Raw genomic sequence first — 23,284 nt, forward strand, 5'->3', positions numbered from 1 at the left:
TAACAGTTTATCAACAGATTCTCTAACCTGAGCTGCGGATCTTCGTAGCTCCTTCAGAGTTACCACGGCCCTCTTAGCTGCTTCACATATGCTCTCATTGCTTTCCCTGCCTGCTTAGGTGAATCATCATGTCTTTGTAGGTTTGAGGTTGTGCAATACTCTTTCCATTTTCAAATGATAGATTGAACTGTGCTCTTTGAGTAATTTAAAGCAAAATACTTTCTAAATATAGTCCAGACTCAGTAGTGGTTTCCATATGAAAGGTGACCGAAGTGAGCCCCTCCTTCTGCTGTCCCCCCAACAAATTAGAATGCAGCAAGTTTTCTAAGACTCTGGGGCAGGATAAAATGAAGGCTCAAAAAAAAAAAAGATCATTAATATTGTTGTACCCAGAGCTGAAGCAGTTTTTTAGGCTCTTTATCCATCCATTTGTAAATAGACAAATTTAAAAAAGGTTGGGTACTTACCTGGCTGGTAAAGGTGATGTTATAAGTTTCATATTGAACAAGAGGTTGAGTCCAAATCAAAGTGGCAGAAGAATCTGTGATGTCCTGAACGGTCAGCTGTGACACACCTGTCATGGCTAAAGAGAAAACAACATCTGTGACCTGTTCAGAGCAGTGAATAATTTTTTTTTTTCTGTAGCTCGTAATCGAAATGAGGAAAAACCAGGATTTGGCCAAATTCTGTATTCCCACTTCCATTTTGGCCCCACACAATTTAATTCCAAACAAACCCACATTTATTTCATACCAGTAAACAAAATATTTTATTTTACCAGTGCACCCAAGTGTTGCATTATCAGCTATTGTGATGAATCTTGAAGAAGAATGATCAAAAATTGCCCACATCTAACTTAAAAGAATATAATTTCTTTATTATTTTACACCTTATTCCCAGTGGTTCTGATTCCACCTAGGTCAGTCAGTTCTTATTTCTTTTATTCACTTGTTGTCAAAGTAGGATCTAAATGTCTCCCAGGCAGGTATAATTCGACCCATAAATGGTGTGCTGGCAGATACCTAAAAAGGTCAGGTACAAAACACCAAAACTGCTAAGTACTAAATGGCAAAATGGCTAAATTACCAGCAACCTAAAATAACACATATGTTTAACAAAGAAATACAAGAAAACACATAACCAGTATATAGTAAAATAACGCTATAAAAAAAGAAAAGGCAGAAGAGTTTCAATAGCTAAAAATGCTGAAAGTGGTATGAATAAACCACGGCTATTTTTTATCTCTTGGGTAACATCTTATCATATCCTATGGAGGCATTCTGAAACAGAAACAATTTTTCTCTAATGGACTAATTGTACAAATGTCAGCATTTCTCTCAGCCCAATAATATCCAAATCAGTAAAATAAAAAGAAAAGCCTGTGGATGCAGTAGATGAACAAAGTTTGCTTTCAGGCCTTGTTTTGTAATTTTCAGGGAAAAGCAAAGTACGTGTTTTAATGTTCATGTTGTAAGCAGTACAGCACTAAAGAGCCCACATACAAAATGGGGTCTTCTTCTCTCTATAAACCTCATGACACAGTAGAACAAATTGACCTGTGGACATCAATGTGTCCTTTCTGAAAAATTGCTTCAGTGTAACTGTGATGCCTATCTAGTCAAATACATGCATCAGTAAATGCAAGGCATTGATCTCAAACTAAATCTAAATTAAATCCTAAACCATCTGCTCCTCGGCAACCCAAATAAAAAACAGAGTCTAATCTGATCTGGTTGAAAAGGATACAACTTGGATAATGGAGGGTGGTTTTGTCATTAACAGTCATATCCAGGTTTGTGATTTATGACCCACAAGGGCCTGGTTTTGGATCATGTGGCTGACATTCAGTCTTTCTGTAAAAATAACTGGAAATACAGAGGTACTTTAACCAGGAGCTGGTTGAATCCAAACCAGGAATAGAGTAAAAGTAAAAATGGGATAATTAGCTGAAAAATAAGCAGATCTCCAATCATAGCTAATGCAAAAGGTTACACAGGCCCCCTTTACACTGGATCACATCACATCATGGCATTAAATGTCAGAACATGGATGGACATTTCCATGTCTTACAGATGTCTACTGAGGTGCATCAAGATTATAATGTGCTTGCTATTATGCACTTGAGAGTCCCCTGGCTGATTTAAGCATGCAAAAAAACTTCTTTGGTGAGAATGTATTAGTTTATTGGCCTGATAGTTGCATATCTGGATTTTAAGTGCACAGTGGCGACGCCTGGTAGAAGTTGTGGACCACATGCACTAGCATGGATAAATCACAAAATTTAAAGCAGGACTGGGAAAGCTGGCCTCATGGCAGGGCTACAACCTCCTGATGCCAACACCAGGCTGGCAGCGATCCACGTAAATTATTGCAGATAGCAGTGAGGCTACTTTGCTGGCTCCAACAAAAGGATATAACCAAGAAGCAGAAATAAACAATCTTTGATCTCAATGCCTATGAATATAGTGCAAGATTTTGGCTTCTTTTAGGTGTGGAGTGCACACACCTCTAAATTGAACATGCAGAAGTATTGCTCAGAGCAAGGGATTATCAGGTGGCACATCAAATGCAAAATGCATTGACAACCTGAGAAGTCATCGTATTATATTTGGAGATGAAGGCAGAGGAGAAGGTGGAGAAGGAGGAAAAAGTGCATGCAAACATTTATAGGGTTTTTACAATAAATGTACAATATTTTTTTTTATTTACAACAGTGCAAAAATAACTTATGTCTTCAGAGCCTGGGCAAGGAAAACAGGCAGAATTTGGGGTTAATGGGTTACCCCATATGTTGAGAAATATTGCAGATTATTAAAAAACACATTAGTGCAGATATGGCACCCATAGCAGTGGCATTGTTGCAGGAATCAGGTGGAAAAAGCCTTTTTGGCAAGTACCAAAAGTCTAGTAGCATCATGCTGGCTCTTTTCATTCTGCAATATTCACTTGTCATGAGAAAACTGGCTCATTATACCTTTTTTTTTTATATTTATTGTAATGTACATGTCCACACCTAAGGAGGCCAGAGTGAACATGTTCTTGGTAAACATTTACTCCAAATAAAGCTCCACCAGCTGTTTAACACTCTAATTTTATCTCTTTTATAACATTCGCCCATTCTCAAAGTTCAGGATCTCTCCTCCCCACTGATGTACAACTGAACACAATGATCGCTTATTAGGATAATAATTCACAGACTTGTTTTACTGCAACAAGGCTCTCATAAAAGTAGAGCTGAAAAAGTCACCACTCACTGAGAGCATGACGTAATGTTCCCATAAGCAATTGGCCAAATCCAACATGCAAATCACACAAGTGCTGCACAGAAATCATCTATGGCCAGACTACCTTCTCACTGAAACCAGTTCTTTATCATTCTGCAGTGTTTGCTCCTTTAAACATAACATTAAGTTTATAACTGGCTGCTTTCTAACCAAGTTGCTGCAAGAGGAAGACAAGCTGGAAAACAGAGACATCAGTCCATACAATTTCTAGTCCTACTCTTTCCCATTCTGGGAATGAATGAATGAATGAATGAATGAATGAATGAACAAACGAATGAATGAATGAATGAATGAATGAATGAATGAATGAAAAACAAATATGTGTTTTACCTAAACACATACAAACTGTTCTTAAGACTTTGACCAGAAGTCTAAATCATGCCAGAATAAAGTGTGTATTTAGGCAATATGTTCTGATTTAACCACCCGGATACTAAGTCAGACCAAATCTGTAGCTAATTTTTGAACATCTGTACTTACAGGGGTTGGACAATGAAACTGAAACACATGGTTTTAGACCACAATAATTTATTAGTATGGTGTAGGGCCTCCTTTTGCGGCCAATACAGCATCAATTTGTCTTGGGAATGACAAATACAAGTCCTGCACAGTGGTCAGAGGGATAGTGGCTAGGTCACTACGTGATGCTGGTGGAGGAAAACGTTTCCTGACTCGCTCCTCCAAAACACCCCAAAGTGACTCAATAATATTTAGATCTGGTGACTGTGCAGGCCATGGGGGATGTTCAACTTCACTTTCATGTTCATCAAACCAATCTTTCACCAGTCTTGCTGTGCATTGGTGCATTGTCATCCTGATACATGGCACCGTCTTCAGGATACAATGTTTGAACCATTGGATGCACATGGTCCTCAAGAATGGTTCGGTAGTCCTTGGCAGTGACGCGCCCATCTAGCACAAGTATTGGGCCAAGGTAATGCCATGATATGGCAGCTCAAACCATCACTGATCCACCCCCATGCTTCACTCTGGGCATGCAACAGTCTGGGTGGTACGCTTCTTTGGGGCTTCTCCACACCGTAACTCTCCCAGATGTGGGGAAAACAGTAAAGGTGGACTCATCAGAGAACAATACATGTTTCACATTGTCCACAGCCCAAGATTTGCGCTCCTTGCACCATTGAAACCGAGGTTTGGCATTGGCGTGAGTGACCAAAGGTTTGGCTATAGCAGCCCGGCCATGTAAATTGACCCTGTGGAGCTCCCAACGGACAGTTCTGGTGGAAACAGGAGAGTTGAGGTGCACATTTAATTCTGCCGTGATTTGGGCAGCCGTGGTTTTATGTTTTTTGGATACAATCCGGGTTAGCACCCGAACATCCCTTTCAGACAGCTTCCTCTTGCGTCCACAGTTAATCCTGTTGGATGTGGTTCATCCTTCTTGGTGGTATGCTGACATTACCCTGGATACCGTGGCTCTTGATACATCACAAAGACTTGCTGTCTTGGTCACAAATGCGCCAGCAAGACATGCACCAACAATTAGTATTCTTTTGAACTCTGGTATGTCACCCATAATGTTGTGTGCATTTCAATATTTTGAGCAAAACTGTGCTCTTACCCTGCTAATTGAACCTTCACACTCTGCTCTTACTGGTGCAATGTGCAATCAATGAAGACTGGCTACCAGGCTGGTCCAATTTAGCCATGAAACCTCCCACACTAAAATGACAGGTGTTTCAGTTTCATTGTCCAACCCCTGTATGCTCTACTGTGTATGAAGCCAAATGTTGTCCACTTGCTTCAGAATGTTGTTTTACAAATATGCATATAAACTGTATATACGTTAGGGTTACATTAAAACACTAAAAGACTTAAAAGTCTAAAAGGCTTAAAAATATACCTGTCAAGGTGTTATTATTACTATTATTAATGTTATGTATTAAACAAAAAGGCAACCAAGTGCTGTACTAGTAAAAAAATAAAATCATAATTATAGTTAGGTCTAAAAAAATTATTTCTTCAGTCTTCCTATCCATGTTTTTAGTTGGGTATAGGTTGATTTTCTCCTCTCTGGGATTGAGTTATTTTTGTACAAACTCCAAACCTACAAACAAGCTGCATGGAAACAGTTTATGCTTTTCCACTACAGGACTTCAGATTGTGGGGCATCCCTACATCAACTTCTGTAAATGGTTGCACACATTTTGGGGAAGCACTTAACACTAGTATGAAACACACTCATGTCTGTCTTGTGTCAGACTCGGGCATCGCAGAAACCCATTACACAGCAGCATGAGGCAGTTTTATGGGGAGTGGGTCTTAGTCCTGCTCCACTGTTAATGAAACGGTTCCGTCAGTGGAATGTTTGCAGCTTGAATTGACTCCAGACGGACGAGCTAATGTGCTAACACACCCTGGCAACATCATTTGAAAACAACAGCAATAAAGCACAACTGAAATGAACCAAAGTAACCTGGTTGATGCTACAAATAAATTTAGAATGGAGCAGAAGGAAAAAGGAATTCCAAAATTTTCTCTAAGGAAATGTTGAAGGAAAATTAAGTTTGTGAAATACTTTATGCAGAAGGGGTTATGTGTATTTGCTCTCCTGCCTATAACGTTACTCATATATGAAACAAAAAATAAACAGTCAGATGTATTTTTTGGTTAGTTTCATTTCCACATGAAGAGACAGAATTTCAACAAAGAAATTCAGCAAGAATACAGTAAATCAAAAAAATTATATGCCTGTCATAGTGATCCCCTGGATTAGATTCTCTACAATGCAGCCAGATAGATGGGATTATGTGCCCATACAAACAGGTCAGTCATTCAATTACAGATACTCCTGAGACTAACTTGTAATAAAAACACTTGATGAAAGAATCAATGTCGATAGAACAAAAGCAGGAATTGAATGGATTGTAAGACCATCAGCAAGATTCATGGTGAGAGTGTCCAAATCTTTGGAAATCAGAATAACAATAAAACATCCATTAATTGCCCTTGAGCTGAAGCTCTATGTCTCAAATCAGGATGATCATGAGAAAGGTGAGGAATCAGCCTGCAGCTACACAGGCAGATAATAAACATACCATGCCAGAGAAAAATGCAGCCATACTGTGGCCTCTTCACTCTGTTCAACACACACACGCAATGATGCAAGCTTTTTAGTGAGAGAATAAGATGTACATGGAAATCTAGCAACTCCCTTTTTTTTCTACTCTGAATCAACCTATAGTCACTTAATACAGTTTGGTTTGGGAAACATGTTGTCATTATAATGGAGCTACATTAAGTCTGAAGATATGACTGTATTGGAGTATGAAGCAGTATGTGTCAGATGTACCTTTAGAAACATAGGGCTGTCCTGCAGAAAGTCTCATTGGGACAAAGAATATCTGCCACTGTCAATAAAAACTGATACTACTGCATCTGGAACAAGGATTAGTGAAGGAGTTATGACTGCTGTGCTCTGAAACTACTGAGTTTTCAAGCTTATCTACAGCATTTAAAAAAACAAAAACTATTGTCAAGGGATTTGGTGTCACCAAATGCCTAATCCAAATTGACTTGGCTCAGTATTGGGAACAAAAAAGTCAGATTGTAAAATCCCTGCTTTTTACCTGTTGCTTTCTAACCACATTTATATGCTTTTTAGAAGAAAGGAAAATGTACCTTTTTCAATATCGTTTCAATGAAAGTATGTCTTAGGCGAAGGAACCTATCGGGTCCAGTTTTTGGTGTAGTTCTTTGTTTTCCTCTTAAAAACTATGACTTAACACATGTGGAATTATATACTGAACAGAAAAGTGTGAAACAACTGAAAATATGTCTTATATTCTAGGTTCTTCAAAGTAGCCACCGTTTGCTTTGATTATTGCGATGCACACTCTTGGCATTCTGTTGATGAACTTCAAGGGGTAGTCACCTGAAATGGTTTTCACTTCACAGGTGTGCCCTGTCAGGTTTAATAAGTGGGATTTCAAGCCTTATAAATGGGGTTGGGACTATCGGTTGTGTTGTGCAGGAGGTGGATACAGTACACAGCGGATAGTCCTACTGAATAGACTGTTAGAATTTTTAATATGGCAAGAAAAAAGCAGCTAAGTAAAGAAAAACGAGTGGCCATCATTACTTTAAGAAATGAAGGTCAGTCAGTCCGAACAATTGGGAAAATTTTGAAAGTGTCCCCAAGTGCAGTCGCAAAAACCATCAAGCGCTACAAAGAAACTGGCTCACATGAGGACCGCCCCAGGAAAGGAAGACCAAGAGTCTCCTCTGCTGCGGACTATAAGTTCATCCGAGTCACCAGCCTCAGAAATCGCAGGTTAACAGCAGCTCAGATTAGAGAACAGGTCAATGCCACACAGTGTTCTAGCAGCAGACACATCTCTAGAACTACTGTTAAGAGGAGACCGTGTGAATCAGGCCTTCATGGTAAAATAGCTGCTAGGAAACCACTGCTGAGGACAGGCAACAAGCAGAAGAGACTTGTTTGGGCTAAAGAACACAATGAATGGACATTAGACCAGTGGAAATCTGTGCTTTGGTCTGATGAGTCCAAGTTTGAGATCTTTGGTTCCAACCACCGTGTCTTTGTGCGGCGCAGAAGAGTTGAACGGATGGACTCTACATGCCTAGTTCCCACCGTGAAGCATGGAGGAGGAGGTGTGATGGTGTGGGGGTGCTTTGCTGGTGACACTGTTGGGGATTTATTCAAAATTGAAGGCATACTGAACCAGCATGGCTACCACAGCATCTTGCAGCGGCATGCTATTCCAACCGGTTTGCGTTTAGTTGGACCATCATTTATTTTTCAACAGGACAATGACCCCAAACACACCTCCAGGTTGTGTGAGGGCTATTTGACCAAGAAGGAGAGTGATGGGGTGCTGCGCCAGATGACCTGGCCTCCACAGTCACCGGACCTGAACCCAATCGAGATGGTATGGGGTGAGCTGGACCGCAGAGTGAAGGCAAAAGGGCCAACAAGTTCTAAGCATCTCTGGGAACTCTTTCAAGACTGTTGGAAAACCATTTCAGGAGTGTGCGGAGCAGTAATCAAAGCAAAAGGTGGCTACTTTGAAGAACCTAGAATATAAGACATATTTTCAGTTGTTTCACACTTTTTTGTTCAGTATATAATTCCACATGTGATAATTCATAGTTTTGATGCCTTCAGTGTGAAGCTACAATATTAATAGTCAGGAAAATAAAGAAAACTCTTTGAATGAGAAGGTGTGTCCAAACTTTTGGTCTGTACTGTATATATATATACACATATACATATACACATGTACATATACATATATATACACATATACACATATACACACACACACACACACACACACACACACACACACATACATACATACATATAACTGTGGCTCTGACTCACCAATATTACAGTTTGGTCCAGTCATTCCCTCTTTACACTGGCTGCAGTCTGGTTCAGTAAATCCTCGCCGGCAAACACACTTTCCGTTGATACATCGTCCTTTGTTGCTGCAGTCATTGGGACAGACTCTGGTAGCACAGTCCAATCTAGTGAACCCAACATCGCAAATGCACTTCCCATTCACACATTTCCCATGGTTGTTGCAGTTGTTGGGACAAGCTTGTTCAGAGCAGTCTGCACCAGTGAATTTCTCATTACAAACACATTGTCCATTAATGCAGTGCCCCCTGTTGTTGCAGTTCTCAGGGCAGGCATATCCAGAACAGTCATCACCGCTAAAGTTGCTCTCACAGACACATTGGCCGTTAACACATCTTCCATGATTGCTGCAGTTTTTTGGACAAGTTTTTTCAGAGCAATCTACACCAGTGAAACCATCATCACAAACACACTGTCCATTGATGCATTGCCCCTCGTTGTTGCAGTTTCCCGGACAGATGATCTCTGAGCAGTCAGTACCAGTGAAGCGATTCTCACAGACACAATTTCCATCTACACATCTCCCACGGTTGTTGCAGTCATTAGGGCATGCTTTTTCCAGACAATCCTTGCCAGTGAAACCATCATCACAAACACACTGTCCATTTACACATCGCCCCCTGTTGTTGCAGTTCCCAGGACAGGTGATCTCAGAGCAGTCAGCACCAGTGAAGCCGTTGTCACAAACACATTTACCATTAACACATCTGCCACGGTTGTTGCATTTATCAGGACAGGTCTTTTTAGAACAGTCTGGACCTGTGAATCCAGTATTACATGCACACTGCCCATTAACACAGTGCCCCCTTCTGTTGCAGTTTCTGGGACAAGATTCTTCTGAACAGCTCGGACCAGTGAATCCAGTGTTGCATACACACCTGCCGTTTACACACATCCCACGATTGGTGCAGTTGTCTGGACAGGCTTTCTGGGAGCAGTCGGGACCAGAGAAACCAGGATTGCACACACATTCTCCGTTCACACACCTCCCACGATTGGTACAGTTGTCAGGACAGGCTTTCTGGGAGCAGTCGGGACCAGAGAAAACAGGATTGCACACACATTCTCCGTTCACGCACCTCCCACGATTGGTGCAGTTGTCAGGACAGGCTTTCTGGGAGCAGTTGGGACCAGAGAAACCAGGATTGCACACACATTCTCCGTTCACACACCTCCCGTGGTCGTTGCAGTTCCCAGGACAGCCAGACTCACTGCAGTCCGGCCCGCTGTAGCCCGGGAAGCAAACGCACTTGCCATCCACACAACGACCCTGATCACTGCACTCATTGGGACATTCCTCGTTTTCTGGTTTTATAGAGCAGCCAGAACCTAAAGAAGAGGGAGAGATACAAACAACAGTTTCTGTTAGCTTGGTTGAATGAAGAGTCAAGTTTACAAATGCAACAATATGCATTTAAATGTTATTTTATTTCTTGTGTATGTATGCAACTACACTGTAGACATCTTGCCAGGGGGAGATACCCAATCCTGTTGCAGTACCTTAAAAATGTAATTTACCTTAAATAACAAGATCAGTTGATCTAATAGACGACATATCAAAAGTTCTTGGGAGAATGGTAAGGACTCAAGTCAACATGTAATTAGGCCAGCTACAGCTTGACTGTTGGTCTTAAACAGGAAATGAAAATCTAACGATCTACCAAGTTCAGGAAGGTCATAGTCAATATTGAACAAGTAGACATCAATTTGAGATGGACGGTTTTCAGTCCTTGTTACATTTCAATAGGCTGAAATCACAACACACATGGTAGCAAGTTAAGCATGGGTCCTCATCCTGTATTTTTTGTCATAGCTCCAGTTAAACGTCTTACTTTGACTCTAAATTGTGACACAATTTATTAAGTAGCAATTTTCTTGTAGCCATTTAATGACTTATAAAAATGTCCTTACTTGAATGGCATGTTTTGTTGTCTTTCTCATCTTTAAGAGTGACTATGAGTTATTGGCCTCTGTGTCAGTATTGCACCACACAGAAAACAGAAGTCATGATTTACCAATTAAAACTTCCTAAAGACTCTGACAACTCAACAAATAAAAGGTAAATATTAAAGCTTTCAAACCGCTTTTACAGGAATACATGGATCCACTAAGAGTTGCACTAAGGATTTAAAAAAAAAATAGATATACTGTATATTTGTCAATGGGGGAATTTTTTTTTTATCTCTGTATTAAAGCATGCATATTATTCATTTTTCTTTTTAAACACTTTTATCAGTTGCTTCACAGGAAGAATTGCAGAGTAGGGAAAGACATGCAGTAAATGGCCTGAACCCAGGACAGCTGCATTGAGGAACCTAGCCCCTATATACGGTGCACGTACTCTAACACTGATCCATGGAATGCCCTTTATTAAATGTTGTATAAGATGAAGACACTGCAAAAAGGATGGATGTATTTTAAGGCTTTTTACAAATTTTTATCAGAAGTGCCAATAAATGTGCTGTAAGTAAACGATTATATTTCAGATGTCAAACTGTAATGTAAATTATTAAAATACTTTCTTACATGTATGAAACATAAAGACCCATGTTGATTTTCATTTTTATTTAAGTCTTCCCTCACCAACTGACCAAAGCTGTTAATACGTTAATATGCAGCTCAATGCAGCTCAATATGTAGGGTCACTTTGGTGTTTGGATGAAGATTAGGTAAAATGTGTCATGAGTGAGTAAAATGTAACAATTTGATCTCCTTCTTTAGGACTTTTCTTGTCAGGGTGGAGGTCTAATCTTCTCCAATTAGGCTGTACCCTTGTTTGGTGTGATGAGTCCCTTATGTATGAGCGTCTGCTCATGAAACTGAGGGTGGAGGGACTCCACAGGCGGGAGAAGAGACTGAGATCACAGTGGGCAAAGAACTGAGTAGTAACACACACACACACACACACACAAACAAACAGTCACATATCCGCTTGTGTTTCCATAACCTCACAGTACATTTACTTACATCCTTTTCTTGACGAGTAACTCAAACCTAAACTATAATCCAACTAAATGTTTTTACCTTCAAAGAGAAAATCAAGCAAAGTAAGTAATAAACCGAGCTGTATTAGATCATAGCTTGGCAGTTTATTATGTGATCAGTCACATGTTATAGCATAAATTTGGCCATAAGTTCAGCTGTAGATGTTTAAGGTCGATTTTACCTTTACTATAAAAAATATTCCACCATTTAAATAAAAGAAATGGATAGAAAATAATGATTATTTTGGTATCCTTAACTTTGGATGCATACTTTCACCCATTTTTTAGTTTGAGATCATAACCCAGTATGCAGGGTCAAACTCACAACCCTCTCCTTATATTGTTCATTTTATCAGACACTGTTAAATGTAATAGCTGTGTGAAAATTAAAAACTATTTTAGCTTCTCAGGAGTATACACTAAGCCTTTTTTTAACTTGTGTAACAGACTGCACAGTATTTTAATATAACGTTATACCACATTGTTCTAGTGTTGTTGGTGTGTTAGTTAAAAAAAAAAAACACACTTTGTTACTAGATGTTACTAGAATGTTACTTATTATGTTTCTAATACATAGCACCAATTCACAGCACATGTCATGTCAAGGCACTTTAGAAAAAAATAGGTCAGTTCAATCAAATCATACTGACAGATTCTATGTCAGTTACATACATTCCTAGTTATGCAACAATGCATTCAAGTTCAGTTTATTATTCAAATTGGTTAAAAAGGTTTTCTATCAAGTCCCTGACTTGTAGCATTCGTTCCTCTTGGACGATCATGTAGCAACAGCAGACTGTCGCTGGCATAGTGTTGTTGACTAGACAGTTTCCTTTATCAAGTGGCCCTTTTCTTGTCAGGTGCTTTTCTATTGAAGATAATTGAAGCATAAAAGAGCTCTATCTTTGAGATAATACTTAATCAATGATTTTCTTTTTTGTTACCTGTTGTGATTTGTCTTTAGTTAAAAAATAAGTCAAGAGGAAAAAGGTATTTCGTAACTTCCGACCATACAACTTTTCAAAAGAATTTTAAAAACAGTTGCCTGTCTAATAAATTATTGAGTTCTCAGTCTTTATATATTATAAACTATTAATTTAAACCTTTTGAGAGGTCAAGCTCAACATACTTGTTAGAAACTACTGACATATATATACAGGTCCTTCTCAAAATATTAGCATATTGTGATAAAGTTCATTATTTTCCATAATGTAATGATGAAAATTTAACATTCATATATTTTAGATTCATTGCACACTAACTGAAATATTTCAGGTCTTTTATTGTCTTAATACGGATGATTGTGGCATACAGCTCATGAAAACCCAAAATTCCTATCTCACAAAATTAGCATATTTCATCCGACCAATAAAAAAAAAGTGTTTTTAATACAAAAAACGTCAACCTTCAAATAATCATGTACAGTTATGCACTCAATACTTGGTCAGGAATCCTTTTGCAGAAATGACTGCTTCTATGCGGCGTGGCATGGAGGCAATCAGCCTGTGGCACTGCTGAGGTCTTATGGAGGCCCAGGATGCTTCGATAGCGGCCTTTAGCTCATCCAGAGTGTTGGGTCTTGAGTCTCTCAACGTTCTCTTCACAATATCCCACAGATTCTCTATGGGGTTCAGGTCAGGAGAGTTGGCAGGCCAATTGAGCACAGTGATACCATGGTCAGTAAACCATTTACCAGTGGTTTTGGCACTGTGAGCAGGTGCCAGGTCGTGCTGAAAAATGAAATCTTCATCTCCATAAAGCTTTTCAGCAGATAGAAGCATGAAGTGCTCCAAAATCTCCTGATAGCTAGCTGCATTGACCCTGCCCTTGATAAAACACAGTAGACCAACACCAGCAGCTGACACGGCACCCCAGACCATCACTGACTGTGGGTACTTGACACTGGACTTCTGGCATTTTGGCATTTCCTTCTCCCCACTCTTCTCTTCTCCAGACTCTGGCACCTTGATTTCCGAATGACATGCGGAATTTGCTTTCATCCGAAAAAAGTACTTTGGACCACTGAGCAACAGTCCAGTGCTGCTTCTCTGTAGCCCAGGTCAGGCGCTTCTGCCGCTGTTTCTGGTTCAGAAGTGGCTTGACCTGGGGAATGCGGCACCTGTAGCCCATTTCCTGCACACGCCTGTGCACGGTGGCTCTGGATGTTTCTACTCAGACTCAGTCCACTGCTTCCGCAGGTCCCCCAAGGTCTGGAATCGGCCCTTCTCCACAATCTTCCTCAGGGTCCGGTCACCTCTTCTCGTTGTGCAGCGTTTTCTGCCACACTTTTTCCTTCCCACAGACTTCCCACTGAGGTGCCTTGATACAGCACTCTGGGAACAGCCTACTCGTTCAGAAATGTCTTTCTGTGTCTTACCCTCTTGCTTGAGGGTGTCAATAGTGGCCTCCTGGACAGCAGTCAGGTCTGCAGTCTTACCCATGATTGGGGTTTTGAGTGATGAACCAGGCTGGGAGTTTTAAAGGCCTCAGGAATCTTTTGCAGGTGTTTAGAGTTAACTCATTGATTCAGATGATTAGGTTCATAGCTCGTTTAGAGACCCTTTTAATGATATGCTAATTTTGTGAGATAGGAATTTTGGGTTTTCATGAGCTGTATGCCAAAATCATCCGTATTAAGACAATAAAAGACCTGAAATATTTCAGTTAGTGTGCAATGAATCTAAAATATATGAATGTAAAATTTTCATCATGACATTATGGAAAATAATGAACTTTATCACAATATGCTAATATTTTGAGAAGGACCTGTATAATAATAGATGGAAACCATGATACATCTACTTTAAAAGAAAAGTTAAAAGTTCACACACTAAGCTCCAGGTCTGAAAGTCAGGCAGATATGCTCTATTTGGTAAATGTTTCTGCCTTTGTTGAAATAAAATAAAGTACATTCTTCCCAATAATATTCAGACTTAGTGCAAACCCCTAGTTTCATGAATTTTATAAACAAGGCCACAACAGGTTTCAAATGTTCCACCACAGTATTTCCAAAAATCTAAACTTGAAAAGTTAGGCAAAGTCAGTGGTGAGTCTTGCATTAACACCTCCTTCTATACCCCTGTCCCCACATATGACCAAATACACCATTTTTGTCTAAAATATTAGAAAAACATTCAACTAAAAACATTTTTTTATATCTTGTGCTTAGCAAAAGAAGTCTTATAGAGAACCCAACTTGATCAAATGTAGCTCAGATTATTTGAAAAAACACGGATAAAAAAAACTGTAAAATTGCCTTTTAATTTATAATTTATAACTTCTGATTAGACCCACACTTGAGCATCATTAATTAGCTGTGGCGCACATCCATATTTTCTTACAGTGCTTGTAGAGGGGACCATGGGCTGCTGCTTCCGATTGACCAGACATGCAATTTAAAAATGTGTTTGGGGTGCAACTGTGCAACTGACATAACTTGTTGTTGGGAGCTAATGGTGTGCAACATGCCAAAAATGTCAAAAAACTAAAGAAACACAAATTATTGATGTAAGAGAACACGCCATACTCTGAGGATCGGACAAAGAGCAACTGAAACCCTGCTGTATTTATTGAAAGTGATCATAAATCTACTGTGGCAACTCATTTAATATGTTTATGTAGCTGAGGTACTAATGTTAGTATTATGTGTAAGGAGCTTTTCTATCAACATCCAAAAAATCCATATAGAATTAAGTTTTCAGCAGGTCATTATCCCTTCTAAATGGATAACTGGTAAAAGGCCTGCACTTGTATAGCGCTTTATCAAGTCCCCAGAGACCCCAAAGCGCTTTACACTACAATCAGTCATCCACCCATTCATACGCACGTTCACACACTGACATTAAGATTTACAAGTTTGCCTATGGGATTTATAGATCTTATGAACATAAAGTTTATGTTAAACTTTAAACACATTCTTTGTTATTTTAATCACAAAACAATGCCTAACCAAATACTTTTCTCTTTAATAGAAAGTCTGACTGAAAGTTAGAATTAAAGCTTGAATCTTGTCTTCAAAAACAACATTAACCCAACATTACCTTTGCTCTCAGAGGTGCAGCAGCTTCCTCCTGTTTCTCTGCACTTCCCTCGAAGGTCAGACACCTCCTGCTCCAGACTTTCCAACCGCTCCCGCAGGGCAGCAAAGTCTGCATCACACCCACAAGACCCAGATCCTGACCCTGATGGAACCAGTTTGATCTTATGTGTCAGCACCAGAGGCGAGCCAGGAGCCAGATTAATTTCTTTACCTAAAGACAAAATGTTGGCACCATAAACATCACTGTCACAAGGAAAAAACAAACAAAACAAAAAAAAACTCATGATGATGGAGCTCATAATCATGGTTGTGATGGAGATGAAATGAAAAAAAATCTCTTCTTCCTCAAGTTATATCTCCACTGTTGTCATAGCGATAAAACAAAAAGTATATTCATGCGTTTTGCCAAATCAATATGTATACCTCCTTGGCTCACATCAGATGAATCCCCCTGAGAGGAACATCCCTCTGAGATCACTACCTGCAACAACAGGAACAGAGAAAGCAAGACATTACACTTTGTTTATGGAGTCCCACCAATAGCTGGACATATTTAATTTATGTTTATGGTAAGAATTTGTTGCATCATCAGTCATGGCTGGAAATAAAAAAAAATCCCAATTATAATTAAGACATCATCCTTTTTGGATTCGTGTTTTTGTTTGCACGTCTTGTCTTCAATTCATCTCTCTCTGATGTATTTAGATGCCCTTAAAGTTAATGTCCCAAATGTGCATTACATTCTCTCGTTTAAAGAAGCAAGCCTTAGCATTTTGATCTAAAAGACAAAAGGTCATCTGTGTTTTGGAGGACAATTTCTTCATCTGCCTGAGTTTATCTACACATCACAGGTAATTATGGCACAACACTGCTACCAAACCGCAGAACTGCAGCACTAATAAGTCTGTATTAAACCTGGTGCACATTAATGTACTACCCATGCTGTGCTTTGTGTTTTGTAATTGAAGGCGCAGCACTGAGGGACTTACACCACAACATTAAAAGTCATCCTGAATATAGATTTTCTTTTCAGGGTTTTGAAGAGTTCATCTGGTAAAAATTAAGTACAGTCCCTGTAATACATGATGCAATCACAAAACATCTGTAGTGAGATCATGGTGGTCTCTTATCATGGTGGCAGCATATTTAGGCCCTGTGAGTGGTGTGAAGGAGTCTGGTAGCTTCAGTTATTAAAATATAAAGTCAGTAATATACAAAACACTTGAGAGAAAGCTGGTGAAAATTGGTGGGTTGATCAGTACATGAATGCCAATTTTTTATATTAGTTGGTCATAGAATTTGATCAGAGATATTACAGGAAATTTAATAAATGGATTTATAATGGACTGCTGGATTAACGGGTAAGAATTCCTGCTAATTTCAATCCACTCTGTCAATGCATTTCACATTAAAGTCCAAAGTGAATGATTTCTGGTTTGGCCAGAAACTCAGTTCATCCTAAAATGTTAATTGAATCACTTTTGAGCTTTTCAATGATCATTGATATGTTGGCAAAAAGTAAGTCAAGTCACCTTGATGGAGTCCTGTTCAGTATCCTTTCGTGTCATTTGACCTCTGACCTGTAACTCCCTGGAGGTTGATGGGGTGAGGATGGCAGGTCCAGCCAGGAGAATAATGATGAAGGAGGGGAAGAGGGGAAGCATTACTGGGAACAGACCAGAATCCATTCCAAAGGTTGGTGGGAGGAAAAGGGAAAGGAAAAGCTGTTGGACAGTTCAGGAAAGCTGGACTCTTTGATTGATCTTGACCTTATTTCTCAAACTCTTTCAGACTTTCATTGTCTGCAGGACAGGGATGTCTCGGCTGCTGTCACTGTGTTTTAGTCAGACTCTTCATAGATGATGACGTCTTTTCCCTACTCCAAGAACTTTCCACCTGGAAGAGAACCACAATCCCACATTAAACCTCACCTTAAATTTCACGTTAGCTCAGCAGACTTTACTTGGATATAAGTAGCACAAATGGGGACCATTAGCTGTTTATGAGCCTGTCAGTGTTGCATGTCGGCCAATGAACCCCGTGGAAATAGTAAATTTGTCTGAAAGAGTATCTGTTACCCTAAACCTGGTTTACACACACATGTGGGATAGAGCAGACGGAAGCCTGGCATTTTAGGCTGATTTAATGCACAGCTGTTGGTCATTTGTGTAAATTTACATTCTTTATTTACAGAATTTGATGACAAATGCCCCTACATTTAAAATGACCAACTATACTAAATTACATGTGTAAACTTTAAAAATCTGAGCAAATATATTTACTATAATTTGAAAACGTTTTAGTAAAATTACAAATCTTTGCATTGCAGTAAGTGAAGCTTTGCCCTCTCATAAATTTAAAAAAAAAAAACTGAAAATGATAAGAATTGATTTCTTAGTTTTTGTCTTTGTGAGAGCCTACATTTTCCACTATTAAGCAGATAATTAGGGGTTATCACGTTTTAAAGTTTAAAATGGTAAGAGTTGAGCTCACAGGTTTTCTTTTTATTATCCTGGTGAAACAAGTCTAGGTCTGACTCACCAATTAGGACTTTCTATCCAGTGGAAACAACACAAATAAACTCTTATGAGTAATCTTTGTTGGAAATTAACAATTAAATATGACAAATTTGAACATGGAAGCAGCAGGTTTCTAAGGAGAGGTAGAGTTTGTAAATCTGATAGAAAATATAGGAATTACAGGATTGTCCCTTTCATGCATCAGAGCATATTTTTCTAATGTCTGTCTGAGTTGCACCAGTGAATTTACTGTTTGTTTTTGCATTGACGGACTGAATGAAAATGTTCTAAAATTATTCCCCTTGCTGATAGAGTTGCTTTGTGGGATATAACGTCTCTGCTTTTTAGTGAGTTTGAGAATTTATATATTCTAAAAGCCACATTTTAACCATAACTGATCATTTAAGCAATTCAAATTGCTCATGTTAATGTGGAGAAATCCATCATTTAATTAAGTAAATAACAATTGTATCCAAACGGTGAAATTGGGTTCTCCTTTTGACATCCTTGTTTAAAAAAATCCATACCTTGTCTTTAGGATGGATGGATGGATGGATGGATGCCTATCCACAGGAGTATTTGGGCAAAAGGCGAGGTACCCACTCCTAAAGTGTACTGTCTATCACAGGACAACAGAAGGAGACATTGGACAGACAACCATGCATACAAACCACACATACCATAGGGCAATTTAGAAAACATAACATGCATATACTTGGACTGTGGAAGGAAACAGGAGTATCCAGAGAAAGATGGAAAAATAGGAAAAACATGCAAACTCCATGCAGAAAGAGTCCAAGTCCTGACCCCAAACCCTGGACTTTCTTCGTGTAGGCCAACAAAGCTAGCAACGGTACCACTCTGTGACCCCTATCAGACGTATAGGTGGATAAAAAGTTTCATTATATGGCTTTAAAACAGTTTTTTTTCAACCATTTCTCCTTTAGGCAAGCTGGTTTCAACTTTAAACTCCTGAACAATCTACTTTCATCGAAAAGCAAATAAATCCTACCACATAAATTTACCCGTGACATGGCCGACAACACAAAAACAGTAGCTGATCACATCCTAATATATGAGTCAGACCTTAAATTATTTGACTCCCTGGGTCTCCCCAGTGAGGTCAACCACAAAAGCTAGCTAATATTTGACATATTGACTGTTCAAAGCCACGTTCAGAAGCAGCTCTGAATGGAGAAAGCAGCTGCTGCGAGTTCACAGAAATGTAACGTCATTCTTTCTGCTGGTGAAGCAATAAATTCAAATTAGTGGACAACATACACATAGTCATTAATATCTTTTAACTATTCATGTAGAGTGTTCCGTGGAAAGTTATTACACATATTTTATAATAGAAGGTATGTGAAGGGAATTTTACAAATGAATGTAAATTCAGAGGATTCACAATAAGGTTTTAGCCAGAATTTCCCTTTATAGCTGTTGGCTTTTGTTGTTTCTGCTGCAGTTAAATTTAATTCTTGCAGGATGAAATTTAGCGCTGGACAGGTTGTCCAATTCAGACAATGACTGACTGGTATCAAGAGACTGAAAGTGTCCAAGAAAACAAAGATGCACCAGTACAGAACCAGAAGCAAGCTGGACTGTTAACACAATCATCGAGGCAGGCTATGATTTTCCATCTTTAACCGTCAGATTTAGGTGAGCTGGTGCCCACCACCTTCTTCAATTTCTGTTCTTGGCATTTCCAGCAGCTGTTATCACTCCCTTTCCTCAACAGTGGAAGAGTCGTGAGTTAAATCTGCTTTTCCACTCAGTTTAGCCTATATAAGAACTCATAAGAAACTCAGGAACAGGTCATGCAAGGAAAACAGGAAGCAAACATAACTGACGCTTTAGAGAAAAACGAATAAAACCAAAAAATGATCACAAGGTCTTTAAGCGCTTGACACTTACTTGACACAATCTTTTTATGGTTTTTACTACTGTCTTTGATTTAATCATAGTTGATTTTTTTATTTGTCTGATGGTTAAGAACATATTTCATGTTTATAAAATTTCAATATGTAAGCTTTTACATTGCTAACACCTGCATCCTTATTACAAAATGGTGTTTCCTCAGGTCTACATTTTATCTTACATTCTGTTATAGTTATTAACAATTAATACTATTAACTGACCCAGTTTAGCATTCTGTGGTGTCTGTACATTGTTGCCTGCATGCTTCGTCCTGCGTTTTCAACCTTTTCAAAGCATTTTTGTTAAATGTTTTGTAAATAAAATCTGATTGACTGATCGTTTGAATTGTGTTGTTGCAAAAACTAGGACATATCGAACACTTCCTGGGTTCAAGACAGATTATTCTCAGAAAAAAAGGCCTGAAGGTTTACTGATGGAAAGAAGTTCTGTTACTAAAATGCACTGGTAGTTTTACACCAAAAGTAACGGGGTGCACACCTTCCAAAAGTTGCACTTTTGTCTTGTCTGTCCAAAGATTATTTTCCCAAAACTCTTGTGGATCATCAAGATGTTTCTTTGTGCCCTTTGTCTTATTTTTTGTCAGCCATGGTTAGTTCGGCTGTTTTTTGTGACCATCTGAATCTGTTGTTGGTGCCCTCTTGGAGTAAATGTGGTTGGCAGCCAATCCTGGGAAGAATCACCACTGTGTCATGCCTTCTGCATTTGGACACATGGATAATGGCTCTCACTGGGGTTCTCTGGAGTTCCAAACCCTTAGAAATGGTTTAAGGGTCATTGACGTTTTTAATTTAACAAGGGAAGCAATTAGCTTTTCTACTGGGCCAGGTTGGTTTTAATAGCATTTCTCTCTTAATAAATAAAAGCATCATTCAAGAAAATGCTTTTGGTATTTACTCAGGTCATGTTTGTCTGACAAAAAATGTTGTGGTTCTAAAATATTTTAGTGTAAAACTAGAAGAAATCTGAATTACTTTCTCAAGTTAACATTGACCATAAATACTAAGTAAACTGCTTCTCAGTGGTGAGATAAGAAAGGATTAGCGAGAAAAGAATACTGAATGCTCTATCAGTCCGTTCATCTATTCGTCCATCCATCCAACCTGCTAAATCTCGTTTAATGTTGCTCATAAATTTTTTTTGAAAAAGAAAAACACGCTTGTCAATACCCCACAGCTAATTTGGTCCAAATATGGATGATATAATTGTTTGATCCACCACGTTTCATTGTCAGAGGTTTGGTTAACACTGTTTCTGAAGTCTTGACATGCAGCTGCTGTGAAATCCATCACGAAGCAGAAGGAAAAACACCTCCACACACCAAACTCATGAACACTACATAAAACCATGCAAACACTCACAAATCCCAACATGAAGTTGTATTTCTCAGCTCAACAACTCACAATCAAAAAGTCTTTATTCTCTGTTTTTATAATAAGGTTTGCTATCAGGAGGTGAAAAAGCTCAATACCAAACATTTATTTATATCCAGGTTATTGTACAATTTCTTCAGATTGCTGCAGTAGTTTTTATATTTTCAGTCATAAGCAGAAATAATGTTGAGATGATTATACGATTCGAGATAATGGAAAGTATTCTGATTATTTGTCAGTTATTTGATGAGTCACTAATGATCGTCCTATTGTTATACTGGATTTTTACAACCAGCATTTTTTGTTTAAAAATATTTCAATTAAAATCTATGATTTTCTTATTGTAGCTGGTTTCTGACTGTTCTCATTCTGAACGCAGAAACCCATAATGAGTTTACTTCGAGTCTTTTTCATAAGTGATCAAATCAGGAACTGAGGAAGAATCAACTAAACTTTGATTTAAATAATAATTTTGCTAATTAACCAATAACTTACTATAGGTTGATATCACATGCATATTTGACATTGCCCTAGATTACCTATTTATGTAAATTACATGAATTCCTTTTTTATAATGAACTGCATTAGAAAGAACAGAAAGGTATCTTACCTGCTCAGAGATGTGAGAAGTTCCACTCCCCGTGGTCCAGAAGCCTCTGCTTGTTCTTGTAAAGTTCTCTGTCTGACTGACTGGCAGGGGGAGGGGAAGGACAGAAGGAGAAAAGAAAGAAAGAAAGAAGGAAAGAAAGAAAGAAAGAAGAGGAGGGAAAGAGGAGAGCAATAGTTTACTCATACTTGAAGAATTTATTCTCCCTCTCCTCTCCTCTCTTTCTTTCTCTTTCTGATGTCATTCTATGTGCTTCACAGGTCCCCGCTGGGCGGAGGATCTGTGATGGAAAACATCTGAATTTTTTGATGTTTTTAAAAGGGGCTTGACATTCTTAATGTGCTTTAAAGGAGTCTCCATCCCCTGCTGCTGGACGCTCCCAGATAGAGACAGTCTGCACTGTTTTTCTCTGTTTGCTAATCGCTGTACGCTGTGGATGCAGCTCCAGCAGACCTGCTCCTCCACTCTGAGTGGAGCAGCTCCAGCATTTGACATCACAAACAGACCTTTGGCTGCATTCACTGTTGTTTTGGTCTGAAAGGAAGTAAACTAAACTATGACATGTGATAGGCTGGGACTTTATTTTCATAAAATCAATGCAAGTTTGTTTGATGAGAAAATGTATAAGAATCAAGATGGAGATTTTATCGGCTTTGTGATTTTAAAATCCACCAGGACCATCAGTTTACCTGCTGACCAGATAGCCTTCATATGGTGCAGGATTCATATTGGAATCAGTGACTGCAAGTTGCAGGGTCCCTGAGGCAACAGAGGAACCGTTTTATAATCTGTTCATTATGCTTTTTATGGTTCTTTGTAGCCAATACCGATTTGGTCTCCTGAAAACATGTTTAAAAACAAACTTTGCACTTTGAATCTGATCAAAATACATTTTGTCTTTCAAAGTCAACATGGGCCCCGCTGTTTTTCAGCATGTTGCAGTATGAAAACAAGTTTTCTCAGCTCATGAATTGTTAAAAGCCACCTAAAAGTTAAACCTAAAAGCTAAACCTAAAAAAAAAGTTAAACCTAATTTTATGCGTATTATTAATGTGAATAAAACCTTACACTCTGGATACCATTTCTGAATCATGCTATTGTCAGAGAAACGGCTCACTGTTGTGATGTCAGAATTC

General features: G+C 38.8%; 1 protein-coding gene across 3 annotated transcripts in view; it reads right to left on the minus strand.

Moving 5' to 3' along the window:
* The window catches only part of LOC124879976 (tenascin), a 45,831-nt gene extending 23,568 nt beyond the window's left edge, over window positions 1-22,263 (minus strand). For all 3 annotated transcript variants that reach the window (XM_047384850.1, XM_047384851.1, XM_047384849.1), the window contains exons 1-6: window positions 22,152-22,263; window positions 17,247-17,610; window positions 16,138-16,195; window positions 15,716-15,925; window positions 8,653-10,020; window positions 468-583 (exon numbers count right to left, since the gene is read on the minus strand). In XM_047384850.1, the coding sequence (XP_047240806.1) occupies window positions 468-583; window positions 8,653-10,020; window positions 15,716-15,925; window positions 16,138-16,195; window positions 17,247-17,402 (1,908 nt within the window). In that variant the 5' untranslated portion in view covers window positions 17,403-17,610; window positions 22,152-22,263. The remainder of the gene's footprint in view (window positions 1-467; window positions 584-8,652; window positions 10,021-15,715; window positions 15,926-16,137; window positions 16,196-17,246; window positions 17,611-22,151) is intronic.
* Window positions 22,264-23,284: the final 1,021 nt, after the last annotated feature.

The sequence above is a fragment of the Girardinichthys multiradiatus genome, chromosome 13, assembly GCF_021462225.1.
Source record: "Girardinichthys multiradiatus isolate DD_20200921_A chromosome 13, DD_fGirMul_XY1, whole genome shotgun sequence".
Lineage (NCBI taxonomy): Eukaryota > Metazoa > Chordata > Actinopteri > Cyprinodontiformes > Goodeidae > Girardinichthys > Girardinichthys multiradiatus.